The sequence below is a fragment of the Ceratotherium simum genome, chromosome 27, assembly GCF_057802395.1.
Source record: "Ceratotherium simum simum isolate JZ-2026a chromosome 27, ASM5780239v1, whole genome shotgun sequence".
NCBI lineage: Eukaryota > Metazoa > Chordata > Mammalia > Perissodactyla > Rhinocerotidae > Ceratotherium > Ceratotherium simum.
In genome coordinates, this window is record NC_141926.1 from 12,658,433 (window position 1) to 12,682,786 (window position 24,354).

At 44.8% G+C, this 24,354-nt stretch overlaps 1 protein-coding gene across 2 annotated transcripts in view; it reads right to left on the reverse strand.

The window, feature by feature from the left end:
• Positions 1–3,528: 3,528 nt before the first annotated feature.
• Positions 3,529–24,354, reverse strand: part of LOC101396197 (interleukin-10 receptor subunit beta) — a 57,489-nt gene continuing 36,663 nt past the window's right edge. For both annotated transcript variants that reach the window (XM_087418142.1, XM_087418141.1), the window contains 5 exons: positions 22,415–22,572; positions 19,828–19,994; positions 16,223–16,370; positions 9,046–9,203; positions 3,529–4,490 (listed from right to left, as the gene is read on the reverse strand). In XM_087418142.1, the coding sequence (XP_087274268.1) occupies positions 4,152–4,490; positions 9,046–9,203; positions 16,223–16,370; positions 19,828–19,994; positions 22,415–22,572 (970 nt within the window). In that variant the 3' untranslated portion in view covers positions 3,529–4,151. The remainder of the gene's footprint in view (positions 4,491–9,045; positions 9,204–16,222; positions 16,371–19,827; positions 19,995–22,414; positions 22,573–24,354) is intronic.

Genomic DNA, 24,354 nt, shown 5'->3' on the forward strand with positions numbered 1-24,354 from the left:
TAATTATTGCTGCCAATTATTTCCTCTCCCCTTGTAAGAGAATCACACATTCCCACCTGTTGCCACGTGACTTGCAGTTTCTCCTCGGGGAGCAGTACACTTTTCTGCTCTGTTGACACTGGACTCGGCCACGTCTTTGGCCAAAGCAATGTGGACAGAAGTGACATGCTCCACGTCCAAGCAGAAGCTCTAAGAACTGTTGCGGGAATTGGCATTTCTTTTCCCATTTGGCATGGTCTTCACCCTAGATCCTAGAATGAAGTCACTGAGATTACAGCAGACCCACAATTCGTCTCCAGCCACACATACAATGAGTGAGAAGCAAGTCTTCGTTATTAAAAGCCACTGAGATTTGGGGGTCATGAATTATTCAGCCTCTTGTGCTTTCCTGACATTATCAATGCCTTCTTGCATTTATTTAACTATTCTAAGCATGCTATATTCTCTGTTTCTATCAGGATCTGAAGTCTTTGTGGGTCTGGCTTAGCTGCTTGTTATTTCTGCTGGCTCTTGCTTATGATGCTTTCCTTTGGGGTTTTGTGATTCCTAACAGTTACCCCTGAATTTTATTTGACTACCCAGATCGTCTGATTTCGGGCTAAAACCAACTGTTTGAGATTATAACTTTGCAGGAAAGATATATTTTGCCCCTTCAATGAGAAGACAAAACCAAAACCAAAAAGGTTCCCTGGTAACCCCTGGTGGGAGTGTGTACTAGGCTGAATAACAATCCCCAAAGACACCAGGTCCTAATCTCTGGTACCTGTGAATGTGACCTTATTTGGAAAAAGGGTCTTTGCAGATGTGATTAAATTAAGGATCTTGAGAAGGGAAAATTATCTTGGATTATCTGGGTGGGCCTTAAATGCAAATACAAGTGTTCTTACGAGAGAGGCAGAGGGAGACACATACAGAAGAGGAGAAGGTGATGTGAATACGGAGGCAGAGATTGGAGTCATGCTGCCACGAGCCAAGGAATGCTGGCATTTGGAAGAGGGAAGGAACACACTGTCCCCTAGAACCTCTGAAGACCTTTTCAACACCTTGACCTCAGCCTAGTGATACTGAGTTTGGACTTCTGGAGTCCAGAACTGTGGGAGGATAAGTTTCTGTTTTTTTTGTGTGTGTGTGAGGAAGATCAGCCCTCAGCTAACATCTGCCAATCCTCCTCTTTTTTCCTGAAGACTGGCTCTGGGCTAACATTTGTGCCCATCTTCCTCTACTTTATATGGGACACCGCCCCGCCACAGCATGGCTTGACAAGCGGTACGTCGGTGTGCGCCCGGGATCTGAACCCGGGCCGCCAGCAGCAGAGCGCCCGTGCTTAACCGCTATGCCACCGGGCCAGCCCCAGTTTCCGTTGTTTTAAGTTACCAAGTTTGTGGTACTTTATTATGGCAGCTAATACGGGAGTGGGATGGGATTCGTTTATTCCTAGTTCACCCTTATACAGAAGGGGTGGCTCTTTACGATTTCAGATTTATGCGGGAGATCTCCTTTAGACCCGACCTTGGGTGAGCCCTGAGCTTTGTCTTCTGTCCCCTGAGCCCTTGTGAGGGACTGAAATCCTCAGGGTTTTTTAAATGCCGTCAAGGTGAAAGGTGGCACTGGATCAGCTCCTCTAGGCCTCTTTGCTAGGAAACATTGTTTTTTAGACATGACATCCAGCATTTTAGTTGATTTCATCTGAAAGTCAAGGAGATTGTCTAATCAGCCATATTGCGAGAAATAGAATTCCTTATCGCTAAGATTGCTGATATCTTGCAGGCCAAATGGCCTCTTACTACTTATCACGCCAGAGACATGAGTAGATTTCATCATTAAAGAGGCCGTCAAGAGCTAAACAGAGTTACTAGGAGGATGGTGAGTATGTGGGAGGCCTTGATTTCAGCACTAAGCAAATATCCATCAGTGTTGGGAGTCGGGCATGTGTGAGCAGACAATAGTGCATTTCTCAGCGGTTAGAGTCCTTGGTCGATGAGATGTCTCTGGTTCCACCTGCACAACACAAAATCTGGGGGTTTTCCCCAGCAGGAGGCAGCAGCTCAGTGGTCAGCTCCTGGCCCAGGAGAGCCTGTGTGTTTCTCTCCCCTCGTCTTCTCCCCATTGCATCTCCCATTCTTGGTGGGAGGTTGTTAGCCTCTCAGACTCCAGCTAGCCAATCTCGGGCTTCAACTGTTCCCCCATCGAAGCCCTTCAGGACCCCCCACCTCTGGAGGGAAGGTGGTACTGTCAACTCCCTCTGCTAGGAACCGCCCCAGAGAGGTCACATTCCTCTTACTCCTGTGCCTGATCAGGTGGATTTTTAGGACTAGAAAATCCACATCCACTCCATTTTGCTCAGGGTTTTAGTGACAAACATTAGAAACTGACTCTGGCTGATATAAGCAGAAAAGGAATTTCTCAGTATGATGTTGGGGAGCTCACAGCATCTCTGGAAGGGTTGGAGGAACAGCCTCAGGGGGACACAGGCAGGAACAAGGTACAAATGAGACCCAGTCTGGGGGGGACATTACTGCTGCTGGTGCTGAGTCCCGCTGACCACCGGACGCTTCTACTAGAACCAGTGCCTCTACTGCTGTTGCCCTCTTCTAACTCAAAGCCGGGCTGTGGCCTGAGTTGTGTGCCTACAGCCCAGCAGCAAGGGGGCTGGGAAACGAGCATGTGGCATCGTGAGCCCCTAAAAAGGGAGAGGTGTTCACATTTGCAAGGTTGGCGATGCCTCAGACATATGAAGGGGATTCAGGCGCAAAGTAGGCAAAAGAATGCCAAGTGTCCAGAGCAGGGATTGGATGAAGAATGGGATATCGCCTCTTCTCCCGAGCCAGATGCAACCACGGGGTGCAGAACCTGACAGCCGTCCTGTCACTCCACATTCAGGGAGGAAGAGCTCAACTGGGGAAGAGAATCGCTTTCTCCCTTGTCATAAGACCAGCCCCAGACCAGAGTAAGATCTTTGGGGGCACTGAGAACTGAAAACATGGTGAGCACTTCCTTACAACGTTATTGAAAAGAACTTAAAAATACTGAACTGGAAAATGAATACGAGGAAGGTCAATAAACTTCTGACTTTTCCCTCTACGATGCTTCATTTTTAAAATGCCAGGTTATTTCAAAAAGTGTTTTTTCTATTTCTGGAACCTTTGACGAATCTGTTTTATTGGGCAATCTGGCCCAGAGGAAGGGGCATTTGTTGCTGACCTAAGTTTGTGGTGTTAAAGTCATACCCATGAGACTATGTTGCTGGTAAGAACCGCCATTTATGGGGTGTCTACTCTGGGATGGCACTGGGGTGGGCATTTTTCATGGAATATTGCTAATCCTTAGTCCAGGTGAGGAAACTGAGAAGTCACAGGCCAGTAAGTGTCTCAGGTGGAGTTCAAAACCCAGGGCTTTCTATTCTTTGAAGCTTCCTACACACTGAGAGCTCGTGGATGCTGTTAGGCCCTCACACCCGGCACGGTTCCTGGCTGACAGCAGGCAGGGACCAAGGAATGTCCACTGAATGAATGGCACACGAGAGCCTCATTCAATATCTGACAATTACACAAATGTAATATCATTAACACATACGGATTAAATAGAGAATAAAACCATAGACCACCAGCACTATATAAAACACATGCAAGTAGAAAAATAAGTCCAGTGGAAGTCTCCCTGAGAATCCAAAACGTCTGCGCTCTGTACAGCGTTTGCTGACTGCTTCTGCGTTGATGCTGTTTTTTTGGATCAGTCTATCGGCCGTCTGGTGGGATTTTACAGCATCTCAGTTTTTATTCCTCATTTTATTTCTCACCATTAAAACTTGTTCCTTATATCAGTGAGCATCAGAGGCCTAAAATTACACTTTCAGGGGCCAACTATTTTTTTTAATCGTTAAGGTCTTTATAAAGCAGCCAGGTTCCAAGATGGAGTATTTTTGCCAAGTGAGCCTTTCTTTCTTTTTTGCTGAGGAAGATTGGCCCTGAGCTAACATCTGTGCCCATCCTCCTCTATTTTTTGTATGTGGGACGCTGCCACAGCATGGCTTGATGAGTGATGTGTAGGTCCGGGCCCTGGATCTGAACCCGCGAACCCCGGGCCGCTGAAGCAGAGTGTGTGAACTTAACTGCCACACCACTGGGCCAACCCCTGAAGTGAGCCTTTAAAATCTAGCTCTTTGGTTGTTCAGATGTTGTCCCAGCGTCTGAGAGTTCTAGATTTGGGGTTTGCTTAGGTGGTCTTGGCCCTTGTTTGTTGCTCTGATCATCGTCTGAGGCAGATGTGAGAAGTAGGGGGTCACTGTGCCCAGCTGAGTGTGTTCCCCCCTCAGAGACGAGCTCGAAGGAGCCCTGCCCAGATGGGGTCCTGGGGCTGCAGCCGTCCCCAGGATTAGGCTTGCTGCTTCCAGAGACTTCCGTAATGATACTCAGTTTGTCAAAAACTTCATCCTCATCAGAGGGTGGGAAAGAGAAGAACAGAAGCCTGCTGTGATGAGGGTGGCCCAAAAACTGCAAGAGAAAAACGAAGAAAGTTAATAAAAAATGTTCCCATTTCTTTTTCTGGGCTTACAAAGATTTTATACAGAACTCCTGGCTGGAAAATGCTGTTTTAAAAAAACGTGACAATAACCTTCTGACAGTTCCTCAAAAAATTAAAAATAGAACTCCCATATGACCCAGCAATTCCACTTCTGGAAGAACTGAGAGCAGGGTCTCAAAGAGATATTTGTACACCCATGTTCGGAGCAGCATTATTCACAACAGTCAAAGGTGGGAGCAGCCCAAATGTCCATCAACGGATGAATGGATAAACAAAATGTGGTCTATCCATACAATGGAATATTATTCAGCCTTAAAAAGTAAGGAAGCTCTGACGTATGCTATAACATGGATGAACCTTTTGCTAAGTGAAATAAGCCAGACACAAAAGGATAAATACTGTATGATTCCACTTGTATGAGGTATCTAGGATAGTCAAATTCAGACAGAAAGGAGAGTGGTGGTTGCCAAGGGCTGGGGGGTGGGGAATGGGGAGTTAGTGTTTAGTGGGGACATTTTCTGTCTTACAAGAAAAGAAGAGTTCTGTGGATGGATGGTAGTGATGGTTGCAGAACAATGTGAATGTACTTAATACCACCTAACTGTATACTTAAAAATGGTTAAGATGGGGGCCGGCCTGGTGGTATAGTGAAGTTTGTGCACTCTGCTTTGGTGGCCTGGGGTTCACAGGTTCGGATCCTGGGCACAGACCTAAGCACCGCTCATCAAGCCATGCTGTGGCAGGTGTCCCACATATAAAATAGAGGAAGATGGGCACGGATGTTAGCTCAGGGCCAATCTTCCTCAGGAAAAAGAGGAGGATTGGCAATAGATGTTAGCTCAGGGCTAATCTTCCTCACCAAAAAAATTTAAAAATGGTTAAAGGGGCCAGCCCAGTGGTGCAAGCGGTTAAGTGTGTGCACTCTGCTGCGGCAGCCCGGGGTTTGCCAGTTCGGATCCCGGGAGGGCACCGACGCACCGCTTGTCAAGCCATGCTGTGGTGGCATCCCATATAAAGTGGAGGAAGATGGGCACAGATGTTAGCCCAGGGCCAGTCTTCCTCAGCAAAAAGAGGAGGATTGGCAGATGTTGGCTCAGGGCTGATCTTCCTCACACACACACAAAATAAATAAAAATGGTTAAGATGGTAAATGTTATGAGTATTTTACCACAATTAAAAAAAATTTGACAATAAATCTGCACCTCATTTGCTAAGTGATCACAGGTTACCCTCTGACAGTTCCTCTTGTAAACTCGGAGGGAGATTATTAGGACCATCATGATGCTGCGGGGCTGGCACAGCCTGGGCGTCATTTCCTCTAGGAAGCAGGGATGTTGCAGGGCCAGGATAAATTTGTCTTGGAATAACAAGCAGAATCTCCTGTGCATCCTCAGGCTGAGTTAGGGGCCCTCTTTGGTGCTCCCCAGCATCCTATGTGTCCCTCAGTTTCAGCCCCCAGCCCTGCACTGTCCACTATGGTAGCCAGGAGCCATGTGTGGCTACTGACCACTTGAAATGTGGCTTGTTTGAATCAACATGTGCTGTAAGTGTGAAATACATACCAGATTCCAAAGATTTCATATAAAAAAAAGTAAATGTTTCAATAATTTTTTTTTTTTTTTTTTTTGGTGAGGAAGGTTAGCCCTGAGCTAACATCTGTTGCCAATCCTCCTCTTTTTGCTGAGGAAGACTGGCCCTGGGCTAACACCCATGCCTATCATCCTCTACTTTATATGTGGGAGGCCTGCCACAGCATGGCTTGATAAGTGGTGCGTAGGTCTGTGTCTGGGACCTGAACCTGTGAACCCTGGGCTGCTGAAGCAGAGTGTGCGAACTTAACCGCTATGCCACTGGGCCGGCCCCATATAATTTTTAAAAATGTTGATTACACGTTGAAATGATATTTTGGATATACTGGGTTACATAAAATATATTTTTAATATTAATTTCATCTGTTCCTTTTTACTTTTTATTTTTTTTGCAGGGAAAGATTTGCCCTGAGCTAATATCTGTTGCCAATCTTCCTCTCTTTTTTTTTTCCTCCCCAAAGCCCCACTACATGGTTGTATATCTTAGTTGTAAGTGGTTCTAGTTCTTCTATGTGAGCCGCCGCCACAGTATGGCAACTGACAGACGGGTGGTATGGTTCTGTGCCCAGGCACTGAACCCGGTGAGCACCGAACTTTAACCACTAGACTATCAGGGCTGGCTCCCTTTCTACTTTTTAAAAAATGTAGCTACTAGCAAATTTAAAACATATGTGTGGCTTGTGCTAGGTTTCTATCTGGCACATTTTATGGATATTGACTCCTCATAGTTTGTCTCTCCCAGTAGACGGGACTAGTTACAGACAGGAACCATAGTCTAATTATCCTAGTCTCTCCAACCATTTGAACAAGGAAGATGCCCATATATGTTTCCTGAAATATCTGATTTCACAGTCTCCATTTTTCACCCTTGTAGCTCTATGCTCTTAATCTTCAGGTTGAGATAGAGAAACATTCTTTAAAGCTTTGCATTTTTAACTTCTCCCCTCCAACTGTTGACTCCTAGTTGTACTTGCAATTGATCAGTCTGCTCCCCTCTTAATGGAATCTCCACATTCAGCCTTCTGATATGACTTAATTAAGCCCTTGGCGGCTGCACTGTCTATTGGTGTGAACTTGCAGGATCCCCTCTTACCAGCCCTCACCACCCCCACCAGCCTTGAGCAGCAGATGGAAGCGGAGGGCGGGGGGGTACAAGAGGAATTATGTTCTGTTGGGTAAAGGAGAAAGCTGGGAGGAGTAGGAACCTCCCCAAATCCTCAGATCCAGTGGATTCATAAGAACAGATTAGAAGCCACCCTTGATTCTCCCGGGAAATGGCGAGAGGAGAGAAGAACACAGGAAGATGCGCTAGATCTCAAGAAAGCAAACAGCAGGCTGGTCTCCTGGCTGGACGCGCACACGGAAACTGGTGAGCTGGCTCAATGTACCAGTATTGGATAAATCTCCCTACTGCTGTGTCAACTAAAAGTCTCCATCCCCAGCAAATCTCCCTAAATTCAAATTAAGCTCTAGGTCTACATTATGAGTCAAACTGGAGAATCTAGCGATTCGAGGACTCTGATGTGCATAGGTCCCTGGCGTTTCCTTCATCCTCACTCCTCTGGCCCTCCTCCAGCACCCGCCCCCGTATTTCTCAGATATTACAGGGGCTGACTCCAGAGTCAATTCTGCAAAGTCTTCTGGCCTGGAGGCCAGACCTCACCCCACTGCCCCCTCTAGACGAGCTTATGCTTGTCTCCAGCTCTGATTTGATTTGCCCGGCGGCATGTTCGTCCCATCTGTTCTTTCCTGTCTGACCCGTCTCTTTGATGGCGAAGCCAGAATAAAAACAGCAAGTGAACAGTCTTGCTTCCTCTTGGCTCCCCACTTACAAAACACTGTCTACCCAGAGCAAAGGGCTGCCCCTTTTTGTTCTTCCTGCTGCAAATGTGGCTTCTCAAAAGCTCCCCTGGCTCCAGCGCTGAACTGGCTGAGTCCTCTGTGGTGACTATCACAGCTCAGCCTCTCTCTCTCTCCCATCCTGCTGCCCTCACTTCCTTAGGGGTATTATTCCCAAGGGTACTCCCCATCAAGCCTTCTGAATGCAAATCTCGGTCTCAGAGTTTGTTTCCTGGGGAATGAGACCAAAGATAGGTTCTTTTTGGGCTGGACTTGGCATTTTAAGTGTTAGTGTATATCCAGAATTTCATGTCTTAGGGCCTCTTCAGTCCTACAGTCTCTATCCAGGTACATCCTTTCTTCTTTCTAAACCTTTTGAAAATAGCTTTCCTAAAGTCTAGGATACACATCCCGTAATTGCAGTCACTCTCAGATACACCCAAACTGAAAACACACCTGTCTCTCCCCCTATTCTCTCCCCCTGGCTGTTCGCTGGCACTTAGTCTAGAGTTTTCTCTTCCTTATCTTCTCTCTGAGCTCTGCTTTTTCTCTTCCTGTCCCTGAACCATCATCTTTGCTCCTTGACCACATGTGGCTTTAGGCAGGGAAGGTCAGGGAAGGAACATCCAGGTTGGAGGGAGGGCTTCCAGAACTGACCTCTGCCTCCTTCCTTAGGGCTGTTGCACGACCATGGACTTCCCTGAAATGGGTGCTGGGGAATGGACCACCATGCAAGACATGTGTCACCGCCAGGAAAAGAGGCTCTGCTGACTTAGGCAGCCCTGACTTAAAGGAAAGCCCTTCAGTGGTGTAGTGGTTAAGTTTGCACGCTCCGCTTTGGCAGCCCGGGGTTTGCGGGTTCGGATCCCAGTTGCAGACCTACACACTGCTCATCAAGCCATGCTGTGGCAGTGTCCCACATACAAAATGGAGGACGACTGGCACAGACGTTAGCCCAACAATAATTGTCCTCAAGCAAAACGAGGAAGATTGGCAATGGATGTTAGCTCAGGGCCAATCTTCCTCACCAGGAAAAAGGGAAGGCCCTTCCAATCAGGGTTTTCTCATCCACCTCTGGCTCCATCCTACCACCTACCTCTTTCAGGTGCTGAGGAAGAGCGTTCCCTGGGGAGAAGGCGTACTTGGTCTTCTTGTAAATGCACCACACCAAGGCGGAGCAGCCAAGGAGAAGCAAGAAGGCCACACAAACTGAGGCTGCGAGGACAATGGCGACAATCCAGGGGGAGGGTGTTTCTGCAAGGACGACAGGGTGTGTTACGCTCTTGTCATGCACAGATCGGGTCACAGCGACCTCAACAGTATTTTCGCCATCACAATCCAATGGCAATCCCGGGAAAGAGGGCCCACACGTTCATCTCAGGAAGGCATGAGGAGGAAACACAGCAGCTGCTCGAGGATCCACAGGTTGCCAACAAGTTTCATCCCTTTCCTACCTTCTTCCGGTTTGGTTTCTGGCATGATTGCTGATATACTCAAAAAGAATAATAAGCAAGACCTCTGGTGCACTTTATCTACTCGCAGGGTAGCAATGAGTGTTCCCAGTCCGGATAAACCTCTTCTGCCTTGAAGCAGAAAATAGGACTCCCCGGGGCCCCAGAGCCTGAATTATACTGCAGTGTTTTATACTGAGAACTGCAAGAGCTCTTGGCGCGGACGACTCCATCCAAATCCCTGCACTCAGAGACTTGCCCAAACTCCAGCGTGGCCTCTAGCGGCCTAAAGGCCGCGCTGCTGGGCCCACCCAGCACCAGTCTGGAAAAACTCAAGGCTGCCAAAAGAATTACCATTCATTCTGCCAACACCTGACCTTCCTTTCTTAGAGCACTTACTATAAAACGTTTTATGATCGTAAATCCTTCCTCTGTCCCTTTGAGATGAATATGTATCTCCTACAATCCAGGAGCCTCTTTCTCAAGAACTTGAAAGCAACTCCTTTACAATGCAATCATCAGGAAGGAGTGACCAGTCTCTGTGGGAGGGTGGAAGCCTAACTTGACAAATGTCAGTTAGCATTAGACACAGATGGCCGAACTGACTGACCCTCATGCTCACTTTTGCAATTTTTCACTTCCCTGACTCTCTGTTCCCTTCCCCTCCTTCATTCTTCCTTTTTTTTTTTTTTTGTGAGGAAGATAAGTGTTGAGCTAACATCCATGCCAATCCTCCTCTTTTTCCTGAGGAAGACTGGCCCTGGGCTAACATCTATTGCCAATCCTCCTCCTTTTTTTCTTTCCCTTTTTCTCCCCAAAGCCCCAGTAGACAGGTGTATGTCATAGTTGCACATCCTTCTAGTTGCTGTATGTGGGATGCCCCCCCACATGGCTTGACAAGCGGTGCGTCGGTGCGTGCCCCGGATCTGAAGCCGGGCTGCGAGTAGTGGAGCGCGTGCACTTAACCGCTAAGCCACGGGGCCGGCCCCCATTCTTCCTTTAAAATGCCCGGTCAGCACTTTCCCTTCCTGCAGTCATTACTGAATAAAATCCATTTTTACTGCTTTAACTAAGTCCGGCTTCATGTTTGACAGCATCCAGGATGTCGCCCTGGTCATTCGTGGTCGTAGCTCCCTGGTTCAGCACTAGGCCCCTTCCCTAGCTGCCCCGGCCTCCTAACCTCCCTGGGCCCAGCCCCTGGCAACCAGCACCACCCTCCTGATCAAAACCCAAAGCATTTGGTGCTGAGAGAGGCCAAGAGAACAAGCCCTGCCCTGTACGCGCAAGTCATTATTTGGGGGGAAAAAGGCATTTCTTCGTTACAGAGAAAGGGTTCAGAAAAAAACCCTGAAACAGCAAATGGTCCTGGAGTGACATGCTGGCCCCTCCCAGCACTTACCACTGTGCGGGGCTCAGAGACACTCCCTAAAGGGCAAAAGGCTGGGCGAGCCTGCCTCCCTTCCTCCCTGGTTCTTTCGTGTTTTAATTCACGCTGGCAGTGACCTCATAATCTTTCCAGTGTACGCCCTGGCCCAGTTCAGAGGAACTCCTCATCCGTTTCCCTATGAATTCTTGTTTCACTTACTAGTGAGAAGAAACGTTCGCATACTGAGGTATATGGGGCAGCCATTCTGGTTTAAAACTGATTCGGCTTGAACTAAAGAAGCCTGCCTTATGGCCTATCAGACATACACTGCACATCTGCTTTAACCATTAAAGAATGCATTAAACATTATCTCAAAGTAAAAGAATGTACTCTTTTAAGATAAGAATGCATCTTTCCCCTTCTATGAGGCCAGTTTCCGTAAGCCCGTATCAGTATTCCTGAAGATAAATTCCCTTTCCCGGACATCTGGGTGGTGTTGACCTACTAATTTGCAACTGCATACCTCTTTGAAACTTTGATGAATATGTATCCTGGGCATGTTTAATGACTGTTCTTTGTTCTCAAAAGGTATATGACTGTACTGAAAATCATGTTTCTCCAGAATGCTTTCTTCCCTTGTGGAAACTGGGTTATAATCCTCAGGCTGGCTCAAAAGTAAAAACTCCTTTATCCTTCTTATCTATAGAAGGGTTATTGGTAATTTGCATCGACACCAGACTCAAGGGGAGCTGTCTTCTAACCCACACTTCCAGCATGTTCGACTCAGACATGTTTTCTTGGCAAATCAGGGTCACGTCACAAGTGAGCTGGTTGGAGTGGCCCCCAGGCTATACCCTAGCTGATACTAGGATTGACATCCCAGCTCTTGAGGAAGTTCCAGGATCCTACTCCTCCGTCTTTCTATTTAATATTTCTGTAGCTAATTAAGCACGCATCAGAATTACTCATTGAATGCTGATTAAAGGCTGATTAAACACTGATTGCTGGGCCAGCCCGGGCATTGTTGATGACACTGTGATGAGGCCCTGGAGGGCAGCGTCTGGGTGTCCTTGTGTCTCCAGCCAGGACATCTGAGCATCTTAGACAAGGAGATTCCACAGGCACACCTGGTTGATGGTTGCAAAATTCAAAGGACACTTCTGTGACTCACCCCGAGAGAGAAGAGGGGAAGGAGAGAGGACCGTGCTTTACACAGGCTGTGAACTGTGGGAGAATCTATTAACCAACACCCTCTGCGTAAAGCTAACTTGTTGCCGCTCCATCTGACCACACTATTGGGCAGGTGACTTTTCTCTGCTTTATCTGCAGGGAAAGCATGCCTTCTCTTACCTAGAGAATGCATCTGTAAATTACAGGAAGGATAACCTGGGCTCAGACTGGCCTATGTTCTGTTTCACCCCTGCCATTTACTAGCTGAGCGACTTTGGGCAAGTTACTTCACCTCTCTGAACCTTCATCTTCCAGTCTGTAAAAGGGAAGAAGAGCCTTACAATGCTCTCATTGAAAACTTGTTGTGAGGTTTAAATGAGACAACTATGTTTAAACAAACCTAAAATGATGTTTGACAGAAGCGGATTTTCAACAGGTTAGACTTTTCCTTTTCTTTTATAAAATGTTTGGATTTTGTCAGTTAATGGGTGATCACTTATAGTCACAAAATATTTGAAATATTTTTCTTTTTGGTCAAATTGTATGCCTCAAGCCAGGTTTCATGACATAAACCTTTAGGAATATTTAATAATGTGATTCTAATAATGTCATTATTAATAATAGTAATATCCAGGGGCCGGCCCGGTGGTGCAGCGGTTAATTGCATGCGCTCCGCTTCAGCGGCCCAGGGTTCGCAGGTTCGGATCCCGGGCGTGCACCGACGCACTGCTTGTCGAGCCATGCTGTGGCGGCGTCCCATATAAAGTAGAGGAAGATGGGCACAGATGTTAGCCCAGGGCCAGTCTTCCTCAGCAAAAAGAGGAGGATTGGCATGGATGTTAGTTCAGGGCTAATCTTCCTCAGCAAAAAGAGGAGGATTGGCATCAGATGTTAGATCAGGGCTGATATTCCTCACACACACAAAATAATAATAATAATAATAATAGTAATATCTGACATGTATTGAGGGCTCACTCTGTCGGGCACTGTTCTGAGTCCTCCCAACCCTGCTGTGGTGGCACCGTTTCATTCCCCCCATTTTGCAGATGAGGCGGCTGAGGCACAGGGCAGTTCACGACGTGACCCACATCACACGTTATGTTGGAGTTCACAGCGGGGAAGGATGGGACACTAGGTGATCCGGGCATGTACTCAAAGCCTTGGGAAAGCAGAGGGCAGGTGTGTAGAGGAAAGATGGATGCCTCCAAGGTCAGGAACTCTAGTGATTCAAGCAGGATGGGGCTCCCATGGTATGGAATTCTAATTCATGTGGAAATGATTCAAGAGAGGAATAAAATGAGAGAAAATAGAGAGACTGTGAAAATAACTTGGGGCCTAGAAAATAACTTGAGGCACATAAACGGCCGGCTTCTTGTTATTTAAAGGTGCTGTTGAGAAGTTCAGCCAGCTCAGACTATGGGAGGAGGAACACAGGCAGGTCCACTCTGCCACTGACCTGGGGCCTGCAGAGGCAACGCCCTGAGTTGGGGGCTACAGAAAAAGAAAGAAGAGTGACAGAGAATTCTCTCCAGAGAGACAGCACGACTCTCATCTTCTGCGGGGCTCTGCAGTCCTGAGGAAGCTTGCTAATACAATCACAGAACAGCTTTGGATGACACTGGAAAGACTCTGGGCCTGGGAGAGGTGGAAGAATGCTGGATTCAAGCAAATAATTTGTGCACTTACAAAAGAAGGAAAAAAAAACAACAACAAGACTCGGGAAACTACAGGCCAGTAATCTTGATGCTTACTGATGCTATCTCCAGAAAAAATACAAATATTCCAGAATGGATAATGAAGTGGTTAATTACAAACCCTTAAAAAAGATAAGGATGATAACTAAAAATAATAACATTAGGGCACCAAGAAGAAATTAGCTCAAAGTGGCTGATTTCCCTTTTTTGGACACGGTGACTTGTTGCTAAATTACGGCATGTTATAGGCTGGTTTTTCCCAAGCTGTGTTTCTCGGATTGCTAATTCTCAAAAAATATGTTGAAAGATCAAATACGCTAAAAATGCTAACGTACAGGGCGACTTTTCTGAGAGGGAAATACAGGCACCACTGTTTCCAGGCACACCTGACTACAGGGCTCCTCTTTTGAGAAATATCCATAAACACTCATGGGACACAGTTGGGGCAACACTGAACTTGGCATTGGGTATCGATCTCAGCTGATATTTGCTCAAGTGTTTCACAATCACCTGGCGGACAATAAAATAAAACAACTTATATGACAGTCCACTATGTTCAGATGGATTGGTGACCAGTAAGCAAGTAGTTGGGCAGTCTCAAAGAAAGCTGTGTCCTAGAGCACACCAACTGTTTAAGTAACAAACTGGTAAGGATCCTGAAGCTCTTCCTAGCAAATTAGTAGATGAGACCAAGCAAAATTGGGTGAGAAATATTTCAGTGACAACAACCCTCATTCAAGAAGAATTGCATCAGCTGAAATGATGAATAAATGTGATTGCACCATTACAATTTTCGCAGAACTGCAGAGTGACACAGAAGATGAAAAGTTTTGCTCTCTCTCTGGAGGGAAATCTTTATTATTCTCCTTCATATTTTTGTAGCCCCCAGATCAGTGCCTTGCTCCCAGGAGGGCCTTGGTAAATGCGAATGGCCAGGAGTGGACCTGCATGTATTCATCCTTCCGTGGTCTGAGCTGGCTGAGCCTCTCGACAACATCTTTAAATAACAAAAAGGCCTGTCACCAACAGGCATGTGAAAAGATATTCAACATCAGTGATTATTAGGGGAATGCAAATCAAAACCACAATGAGATATCACCTCACCTGAGCATATCAGAATGGCTATTATAAAAAAGACAAGAAATAACAAATGTTGGAGAGGATGTGGAGAAAAGGGAACTTTCATATATTGCTGGTGGGAGTGCAAACTGGTGCAGCCACTGTGGAAAACAGTATGGAGATTCCTCAAAAAATTAAAAATAGAACTACCATATAATACAGCTATTCCACTTCTGGGTATTTATCCAAAGAACACGAAAACACTAATTTGAAAAGATACATGCACCCGTGTTCATTGCAGCATTATTCACAATAGCCAAGACTTGGAAGCAACCCAAGCGCCCATCAACAGATGAATGGATAAAGAAGATGTGGTATATATATATATACATGGAATACTACTCAGCTATAAAAAAAAGACAAAATCATGCTATTTGTGACATGGATGGACCTCGAGGGTATTATGCTAAGTGAAATGAGTCAGATGGAGAAAGCCAAATACCATATGATTTCACTTATATGTGGAAGATAAAAAAGCAACAAACAAATACATACACACAGAGAATAGACTGGTGGTTACCAGAGGGGAAGAAGGATGGGAGACGGCGAAAGGGATGAGTGGGCACATGTGTGTGATGATGGATGGTAATTAGACTTTGGGTGGTGAACACGATGTAATCTACACAGAAATCAAAATATAATGATGTACACCTGAAATTTTAATGTTATAAACCGATGTGACCTCAACAAAAAAATTAAATTAAAAAACGAATAAAATAAAACAAAAAATTAAAAAAATAAAAAATAAAAAGGCCTGTCATTTGTGTGCAGACATCTAGGCCACAAGTTTTATCACCTCGTATGCAACTGCAATGTGTCTGTGTGTAAATGATCTCAGTGTCTAGGCCAACTGGTACCCTTCCTTCTCTCTCTTTTCCTCCTTCCCTTTCCTGCTCTGTTTTTTAAGAAACACCAAGAGTGGAGACACTCTGTTAGACACTGAGGTCCGCGTCATATGTGAAAGACTCTGCTGAGGTCCTGGTACCATATTTTACAAGAGACCCTGAAGCAAGAGGCGCTTGCTGAGGACGTGATAGAGCTTCCAAACTCTCCCCATCACGTGTCTGAAGGAGCTGGAGATGTGCAGCCTGGGAAGGAAAGGCTTCTGAGGGGTGTGATGGGGCTTGACCTTGCTGGGTGGTCTTGGGAGGACTGATGAGACTTGCTTCAGGGAGCCCGAGAGGACAGAATGAGCACAGAGGAGGTGGGTGCCCGGAGGCAGACCTCAGCTCCCCGGACAGAAGCCGCGTCCATCAATCGCTTTGGTCTAAGAGTGAACGAGCTAGCTGCCTCAGAAGGTGGTGGTCTCCTTCCCAGCATGAAGTCGATCAGTCAGGGCTGAACTGGGTTGCACTTTGAGCTGGATGTGAATATCTAAGGAGCCTTCCAATCCTAACACCCATTGGGAGTCTATATAGCTGTTTAAAATGCTCAGAGGAGGTAGAATCACAGGCCGTGCATCTCAAGACTCACCGTCAATGGTTGTTTCCTCACAGACAGCCTCACTCCATTCCCCGGTTTTGTTCCGATCAGGAAGAAACCCTTGAACTTGAATACAGTAAGTTGTCCGTGGCTGAAGATTTCTGAGGACCTCAAAGTCATATTGACAAGCAATCGGATACTAGTAACAAAGACAAAAATAAGAACATGTCTCAGCAGTGAAGGCACACCATCTTTCCCCCCCCCCCACACTTAATAGTTATAATCTTTACCTCAGGCTCAAAATAGGAAGATGAAGGAAACAGGTGCTCTCCCAGTTCATTTCAGAGAACCCTGATACCATTCTAAGGGATGGGGCAAGGACTGACTGTGGTCCCGACCAACCCTCTCACTTCCTGAATTTTCTAGTTTAAATGACATACAAAGCATTCCACCTCCTTTTTTAAAAAGATAAACCAGTCGTATAGGTTGAATTGTATCCCCTCAAATTCATATGCTGAAGTCCTAATTCCTAGTACCTTAGAAAGCGACTTAGTTTGATATGGGGTCTTTACAGAGACAATCAAGTTAAAATGAGGTCATTAGGGTGGACTCTAATCCAGTATGACTGGTGTCCTTATAAGAGGAGGAAATTTGGACACAGACATGCACACAGGGAGAACGCCATCTGAAGATGAAGGCAGAGATTGGGTGATGCTTCTGCAAGCTAAGGAACCAGGTTACCAGGAAACCACCAGAAGCTAGGAGAGAGGCACGGAACAGATTCTTCCCCACGGTCCTTGGAAGGAACCAACCCTGCCGACACCTTGATCTTGGACTTCTAGCCTCCAGAACCTTGAGACAGTACATTTCTGTTGTTTAAGCTGCCCAGTGTGTGGTACTTTCTTACAACAGCCCTAGCAAACTAATACACCAGTAAGACTCAAGGTGGTTTTCTTTGTAAGTCAAGAGTGTCTTTCTGACCCTGGCTGCCTGTTCTCCTCTGAATCACTTCTCCACTCGTGCACCTGGGCTGTCCTCCTCCAGCGGCCCCACCTCACCTCAAGGGCACACACCATAGCCTGTCTCTGGTGCAGACAGTCCTGAACCATCTTAGTTTAATGTGAATATAAGACATCATAATTGACGATACCTTCCTGCATTTGAGAAACCAAAATAGTTCCAGGCAAATAAAGGGGATTGAAAGAGTATATGTGACTCGTGTCTCCATCGTGGTTATAATTTCCTCATAGAAGGGTCCTATGCAAAATTTGTTACATGAATAGGAACTTCAATATAAAGTGAGCACGGACTCTTATTTTATTTTATTAATTGTTATTTTTCTTTTGGGGTTGGGTTTGTTGACATCTTGTCTGTAGTCCTTTATTGTATGAGAAGCCAAGCTCATCGAGGGCAAGAATTGGATTATACCAATTGAATATGTATAACTTCTAATAATTAAAAACAAAAATAAAAACAAAAAATCCTGGCTGTCATTTCTAGAAATCCAATACCTCTAAAACCTTACAATGCTATTTTTTCAAAGACTAAACTCAGAAGCTGGCCCATAAGTGGCAGGAAGAAAAGAAGAAAGCACAGGTGTGAAGGGACCTGCTTATGTCCCTTTCATGGCTTTTTCTAGCCTTCTTTCACTTCTGGGCAACTTCTGGTTTTATCTTCTCACTTCCTCCCATCAGGAAGAAACAGAATTTCCAAAAGCCTTTTATACTCTTAGTTTAGGGACCTAACATGGCACCTTCTCATAAACATTTACATTCCAAAAGGGAACCATATTGTCTTATTCCTTTCGGGCTGCTATAACAGAACATCACAGACTGGGTGTCTTATAAACATTTATGCCTCACAGTTCTGGAGGCTGGGAAGTCCAAGATCAAGGCACCAGCAGATTTGGCGTCTGGTGAGGACTTGCTTCCTGGTTTATAGCCGCCATCTTCTGGCTGCATCTTCACGTGGCAGAAAGGACAAAGGAACTCTCTCAGGTCTCTTTTATAAGGGCACTAAACCATTTATGAGGGCCTCACTTTTATGACCTCATGATCTCCCAAAGGCCCCGCCTCCTAATACCATCATGTTGGGGATTAGGTTTCAACATATGAATTTGGGGGGAGGACACAAACATTCAGTTCACAGCACATGTAAACTGGAAATGGTGACACTGCAGGCACCAGTGAGGGAGGACCAGGGGAGCAGGCAGCCTTTCCAACACCCAGCATGTCACATCAAAGGCTTCCATACAACAGTGCAGACAAATGTGTAACCAGATGCCTGTGCTGTGGGCATATTCCAGACAAGGAGCTAAAGATAAACTGGGTTTTGTATTTCAAGCTTGGTGCAAGAGGCACCCAGGCATGGTAACTGTGGAATCCAATCTTTATTTCAAGTACACTGCTAAGTCCTTGAGTGGGGCAATCCCGTCTTATCTTTGCATCCTGGAGCTTCACAGAGACACTTGCATTTGATAAGTGACCATAAAACTAATTTTTCTGTATTGCTTTCTAGGCATACATTTCCTAGGGTCTTGACTATAAGCAAAATTGTCTATTCTGTGAAGAAGGCAGATATCCTGCATCATTTTTAATGGAGCATTTTTTAGGCAGGAAAAATTAACTTGAGATTTTTTTGGGCTACGCAGTATGTACATATAAATTTAATTACATCATTCCTAAGACAATACATATGGGTGACCCTTTCCTCCCAAACTCTTGAGAATTAAGTGATAAAATCAACATTTAACAGCGAGGAGATAACACATATGTAACTTAACTTACATAACATATATGTAAGTCAGTTTAGGACCACAAACGCCCTTTAGATCAGAGGCACTAAATATAAGAATAAAACTTGACCAAGGATGCATGAAAATAGCCTTAACATGTCTACATAAGGGGAAGGGGACCTCACGTATTGACGATATACATTGTTCAGGCAATGGAACAAGTTTATTTTTTTCATTATGTCATTAAATTCCCTAACAATCCTATGAAGCCGGTTAGTATCGCCACTTTATTAATGAAGTGGGTTATTATGCTCATTTTGCAGACATGAGGAAGTTGAGGTCAAGAACATGACCAGAGTGAGACAGTGACATGGGCAACATTCCAGTGGAAAGTGGGTCTTTCCACTCCCAGCCCATGTTTTTAAAGGAACTGTCCCCTGAAGAGGAGGAGAGGAGGAGAGCAATGGGGTGGGGCTGCCCTGACCACAGACTTGACCATTCTGTGGCATACATGGGGCACGAGGGTTCGTGACATGAAAGAGTAGTCACTCAGCTGATCATCTGATTCAGCTGACTCCAAGTTCCCCCAGCAAACCACTGAGTCAGCTCTGCCTTCTGCAACTTCCCTTCAGGGAGGGAAAAGCCTGCTGTCACTGAGCTAGCAACCCTGGAAGTCTTCTCTATGCATTTCCCTTGGGGTCCAGGAAGCGTGAGCCAGAGATACTGGTCATCTTTCAGATTGGGAATTTCTGGCACTCAGAGGACCAGGCCTTAGATCCTCTGGACCGTAAGGTACTGCCACCTTGCAAGACCCTGACTAGTGACCTCTTGGACTCCTCTTTCCATTGTCATGGCCTCAGACTAACACTGAACAAAGAACAGGGAGCTTATGTCTTGAATACATATGATTCGTTGAGCTTACCTTTTCATCAGAGCCATTTTTCCAATATTGTACATTATAAGTCCATGAGTCATAAATATTCCTCATGGTCCATGTTTCAGGTTCATTCTCAATTTGGGGGGCTAAGAAACGCATATGTAAAGAATTAGCAAGTGCTTCTACTTGCAATCCGGGAGGTCCAATAACGGCTAAGTATGAGAACAAAACAACAGTCAAAAATCACATTTTAAAAATGTTAACATTTATTTTTCATAACTGTGCAGACCACTTGGTCTACAGAAGTACTCTGCTCTTTGATATACCATCGCTATGATGTTGACTGATGTGGCTAAGGAGGGTAGTTGCGTTTTGTTTCTTTAAAAAAATCTGACAAACTTTGCCTTTATCAATCAGGTTTAGTCCATTTATATTTATTGTGATTTCTTATATATTTGGAATTATTCCAACTACATTATTTTGTGTTTCCTGTAAAGAAAACTTTTCTTTTTGGCTTTTTCCTCTCCTCTTTTTTCTTTCTGTTGGGTTGAATTTTCTTTATTTCCTTTGCTAGGTTGGAAGCTACAGATGGTATTTCTATTACTTTTAGTGTTTAACATATATAATTAACCATATACCTTTTCCAACAAAGGCTGAAGCTGTTGCCTTCTGAATGCTCTTTTACTAGATATTCATGTGGCTGGCCCTTTCATTTTGTTTGGGTCTCAGTTCAAATGTCACCTCCTCAGAGAAACTGTCTCTTACCACGCTATGTAAAGAGCAGCTCCCATCACTTCCTGCTTCAGTACCTTGCTTTATTTTCTTGAGAGCCACAGTCACCATCTGTCATAAAATATGTACCTATTTGTTTATTATCTGTGTTCCCCATTAGAATGCATGCTCCACAAGGGCAGGGATTTTATTTTGTTCACTACTGTAGCTTTAGCACTAAGAATGTACCTGGCACACAGTAGGTCCTCAAAATTAATTGTAGAATGAATAATAAATGGCTCGGGGCAACTGGACTGTTTGAGTTATAGCCTGTATTCTTCTCTGGCTGCTGTTACTGTTTGGGGGCTGCTAATGGGCCTGCTCCTGGCATTCTACCTTGTTTCTAATCTGCTAGTAGCAGAAAACCGCATAAGAAAACTTAATTAGATATTTTTCCAAAGCAAGTATAAATAGGTTCCATGTGACATCTTGAAGCACTTTCCTATCATATAAACTTCAAGACGCAAATATCCAACGTAGGGTAGTCACTGCTAAGAGCGCAGACGCAGGAGCCTGGGTCTGAATCGTTGCTCGGCCACTCATTACCTGTGTGACCTTTGGGCAAGCTGCCTATCTATTCTGTATCAGTTTCTAAAGGAAATTTTCATAGATGGGCCCTAAAATTTGGAACCAGTCAGGACCCAGTGAGTCAGTCAGCAATTATAGGAGCAGAAACCTTGTACTATGTTTTGCAAACTTGACCATTCTTAAGCTATTTGTATTTTTTAGTGTTCATTTTTTCTTAGTTTGTATAAAGATACTTTTAAAGATTTTATTTATTTATTTTTTCCCCCAAAGCCCCAGTAGATAGTTGTGTGTCATAGCTGCACATCCTTCCAGTTGCTGTATGTGGGACGCGGCCTCAGCATGGCCGGAGAAGCAGCGCGTCGGTGCGAGCCCGGGATCCGAACCCGGGTCGCCAGCAGCGGAGCGCACTCACTTAACCACTAAGCCACGGGGCCGGCCCTAAAGATACTTTTAGAAAAGATAATATAACTTTGATAATTTCTGACTCCAGAAATAAGAGTTTTTTACCTGAACCTGGGACAGAATTGGGAAAGGGCAGAAGGGCATCCTAGCCCCATTCCCTACCAGGTAGGGTGAAATTGTGGGTGCCATGGGGGTCCAGAGCAGGGGATGATACAAAGACCCCTCCCTACATTGACAATTCTTCTAAAGCTTCTCTCTGTCTACTCCTTGGAAGGCTGCACTTGAGTTTTGTTAATGTTCTTGTAACTCCTTATCCTCTTGTTCTCTCAATTGCTCTATGGCGGTTTAATTAGTTTTTAATTTCTGATGTTCTAATTATGTTCATCTCATGACCTCTGGTGAGTTACCAGGACCCTCCAGATCTAACCTGGGAACATTCTTTTCAATGCTTACCAGCCAGCCTGACCCAACTCATCTGCCATCAGCTGCATCCATCCCTCTGTCCTTCATTCTGGATAAGCTGGCTGTCTGTATCTGGTCTTCTTATCTCCACATCTGCCCAGAATAACCTTTATTCTTCTGCCTATCATGTCACATTTCTTTAAGTCATAATTCCAAATTGACTTCCTCCCAGAAAATTTACTACATTAATCCTTCCAGTTCTTCTCATTAACAGTACTGGAACCAACTCATTCTCATGCTCAAGGCACTAGTTATTAAATTTATATGTAAGTATTTTCTTGACTTTATGCTTATCCTTTCTTGTCTCTCCCACAAACTTCTTAAAAGCCATAGCCCTCTTTATCATCTTCCCTAAGCTCCTTGTGAAAGGCCATCTACTCAAAGATTTCTTGCCGATGGGCCAACCAATGGGAGAAAAACTGATGCAAGATGATGACATTACAATGAAATGGGAAACAAAGTGGCTTACTGTCATCCACGGGACAGAAGGTGATGTTTACCCAGTCTGAATGCTCGTCCTCAAATTCAGCCCTGACTCGCAAGGTATGGTCACCATATTTGGAAATACTTGAGAAATCACATTCCGTCAAGGCAGTACTCGTGCATATATCTTGGAATTTCCTATAACTACAAAATCAGAAAGAATCATGAGAGTTCTAACTCCAGTCTCTCTGAGGCTAACTGGTGCTTTATTCCCTCTGCCACCAAAGGATAATGCAGGATAATGAAAGAAAAATAAAGCAAACTCTTAATCATCAATTTTGATGAACAGTACGCATCATTTATATGAGCGTTTTCCAAACTGTGCTCCATGAGAGCACATCTTAATGATCCTTGAGATATCATAAGACATTTTGAAGCTGGGTACCTGAGAGTTACTGTAAATGCTCAATAAGAACATGATCACCCTTCGACCTTGTTCCCAACATAGACACAGATGAAAAGAAGTTAATCTTGTTAATTTGCTGTTTTCTTGCTTAATTTGAGGGGTGACTCAAGAGTCATAAGGATTTATGAGCTTGTTTTGCAGAGGAAAAAAGATGCCTTCAAGGAAGTTACAATCATCAGATAACAGCGCCCAGCTGCCATTGATGCCCAGAAGTCTGACTGCCCAAGGGCTTATCTGGAGTGAAAGAAATACCGATTTCCCCCTTTGTTTCTCCAAAACTCCTCCTCCCAAGTCCCTTAGCTCTATAAACTCCCTGCTTTCTTCTCTTGTTAAGGTGAATTTGAGAGAACTTATCTTCCTGCCTTCTCATTTTGGCCAACTGGAATAAACTTTTCTCCATCTCCAAGCACCAACGTCTCAGTGATTGGCTTCTTGCGCATCAGGCAGAGGAACTTGAAAATAAGAGGTTTGGTATGTTTCAAAAATAATCCATCGTGTGGTCAAACAATTTGGGGCAAAAACTGGGTGAAACATAAACAGGTGTCTGTCTTCACAACAGAACTTTCATACCCTAAGTGAAAGTTTCATATCAGAGACTTTCATATTCTTTTTTTTTTTTTAATAATTTTATTTATTTATTTTTCCCCCAAAGCCCCAGTAGATAGTTGTATGTCATAGCTGCACATCCTTCTAGTTGTTGTATGTGGGACATAGCCTCAGCATGGCCGGACAAGCAGTGCATCGGTGCACGCCCAGGATTTGAACCCCAGACCGCCAGTATCAGAGCACACGCACTTAACTGCTAAGCCATGGGGCCGGCCCAGACTTTCATATTCTAATGAGCATGTGCCTCTCCAAAAAGGAGTTGAGTATTCAACATATTTGACCAAGAAAACTTCCTTCCTTGATTATGTATTTCTGAAAGCAGTGGGACACGGTTTGTACAATATTGATATACACAGATTAGCCAAAATAAGTACCTTACAATGATTTAAAATAATGTCTTATAAGTGACTATTGTTCAATTACTTTAGAAAAATTGTAAAACAATTAATTGATCTCAGATCTCTAGCCCTGACACCAACCACTGAAGGGAGCGTGGCAGAAACATGAAGTGGATGAAGAAAAGGGATGGTTGGAAACACCTACCAGGGGCTGTAACTTAACCTCACAACAGCCTGAAAGGTGTAATAAGCTCCACCTGACTTAAGGAAACCCAAGCTCTTGTCTTGCAAAGAGTGAGGATTTTGTCTGACTGGTTCCTCAGTACTCCTTCTGGTCTTGGTGCTAAAGCCGGTTTGGCTGCCTTTAGAGGTGACAATGAAGATGATGCTGATGAAAATAATAACAGCCAACACTTGTCAAGCACTTAGGTGTCAGGCAAAGTGTCTTATCAGTCTGATCTCACTGAATTTTCACAACCTCAGGAGGGCAGAACCGAAATCACTCCTATTTCATAGATGAGGCACAGGCCTGGGGAGACTAAGAAACTTGCCCAATGGAACTCAAGTTTGACTTTA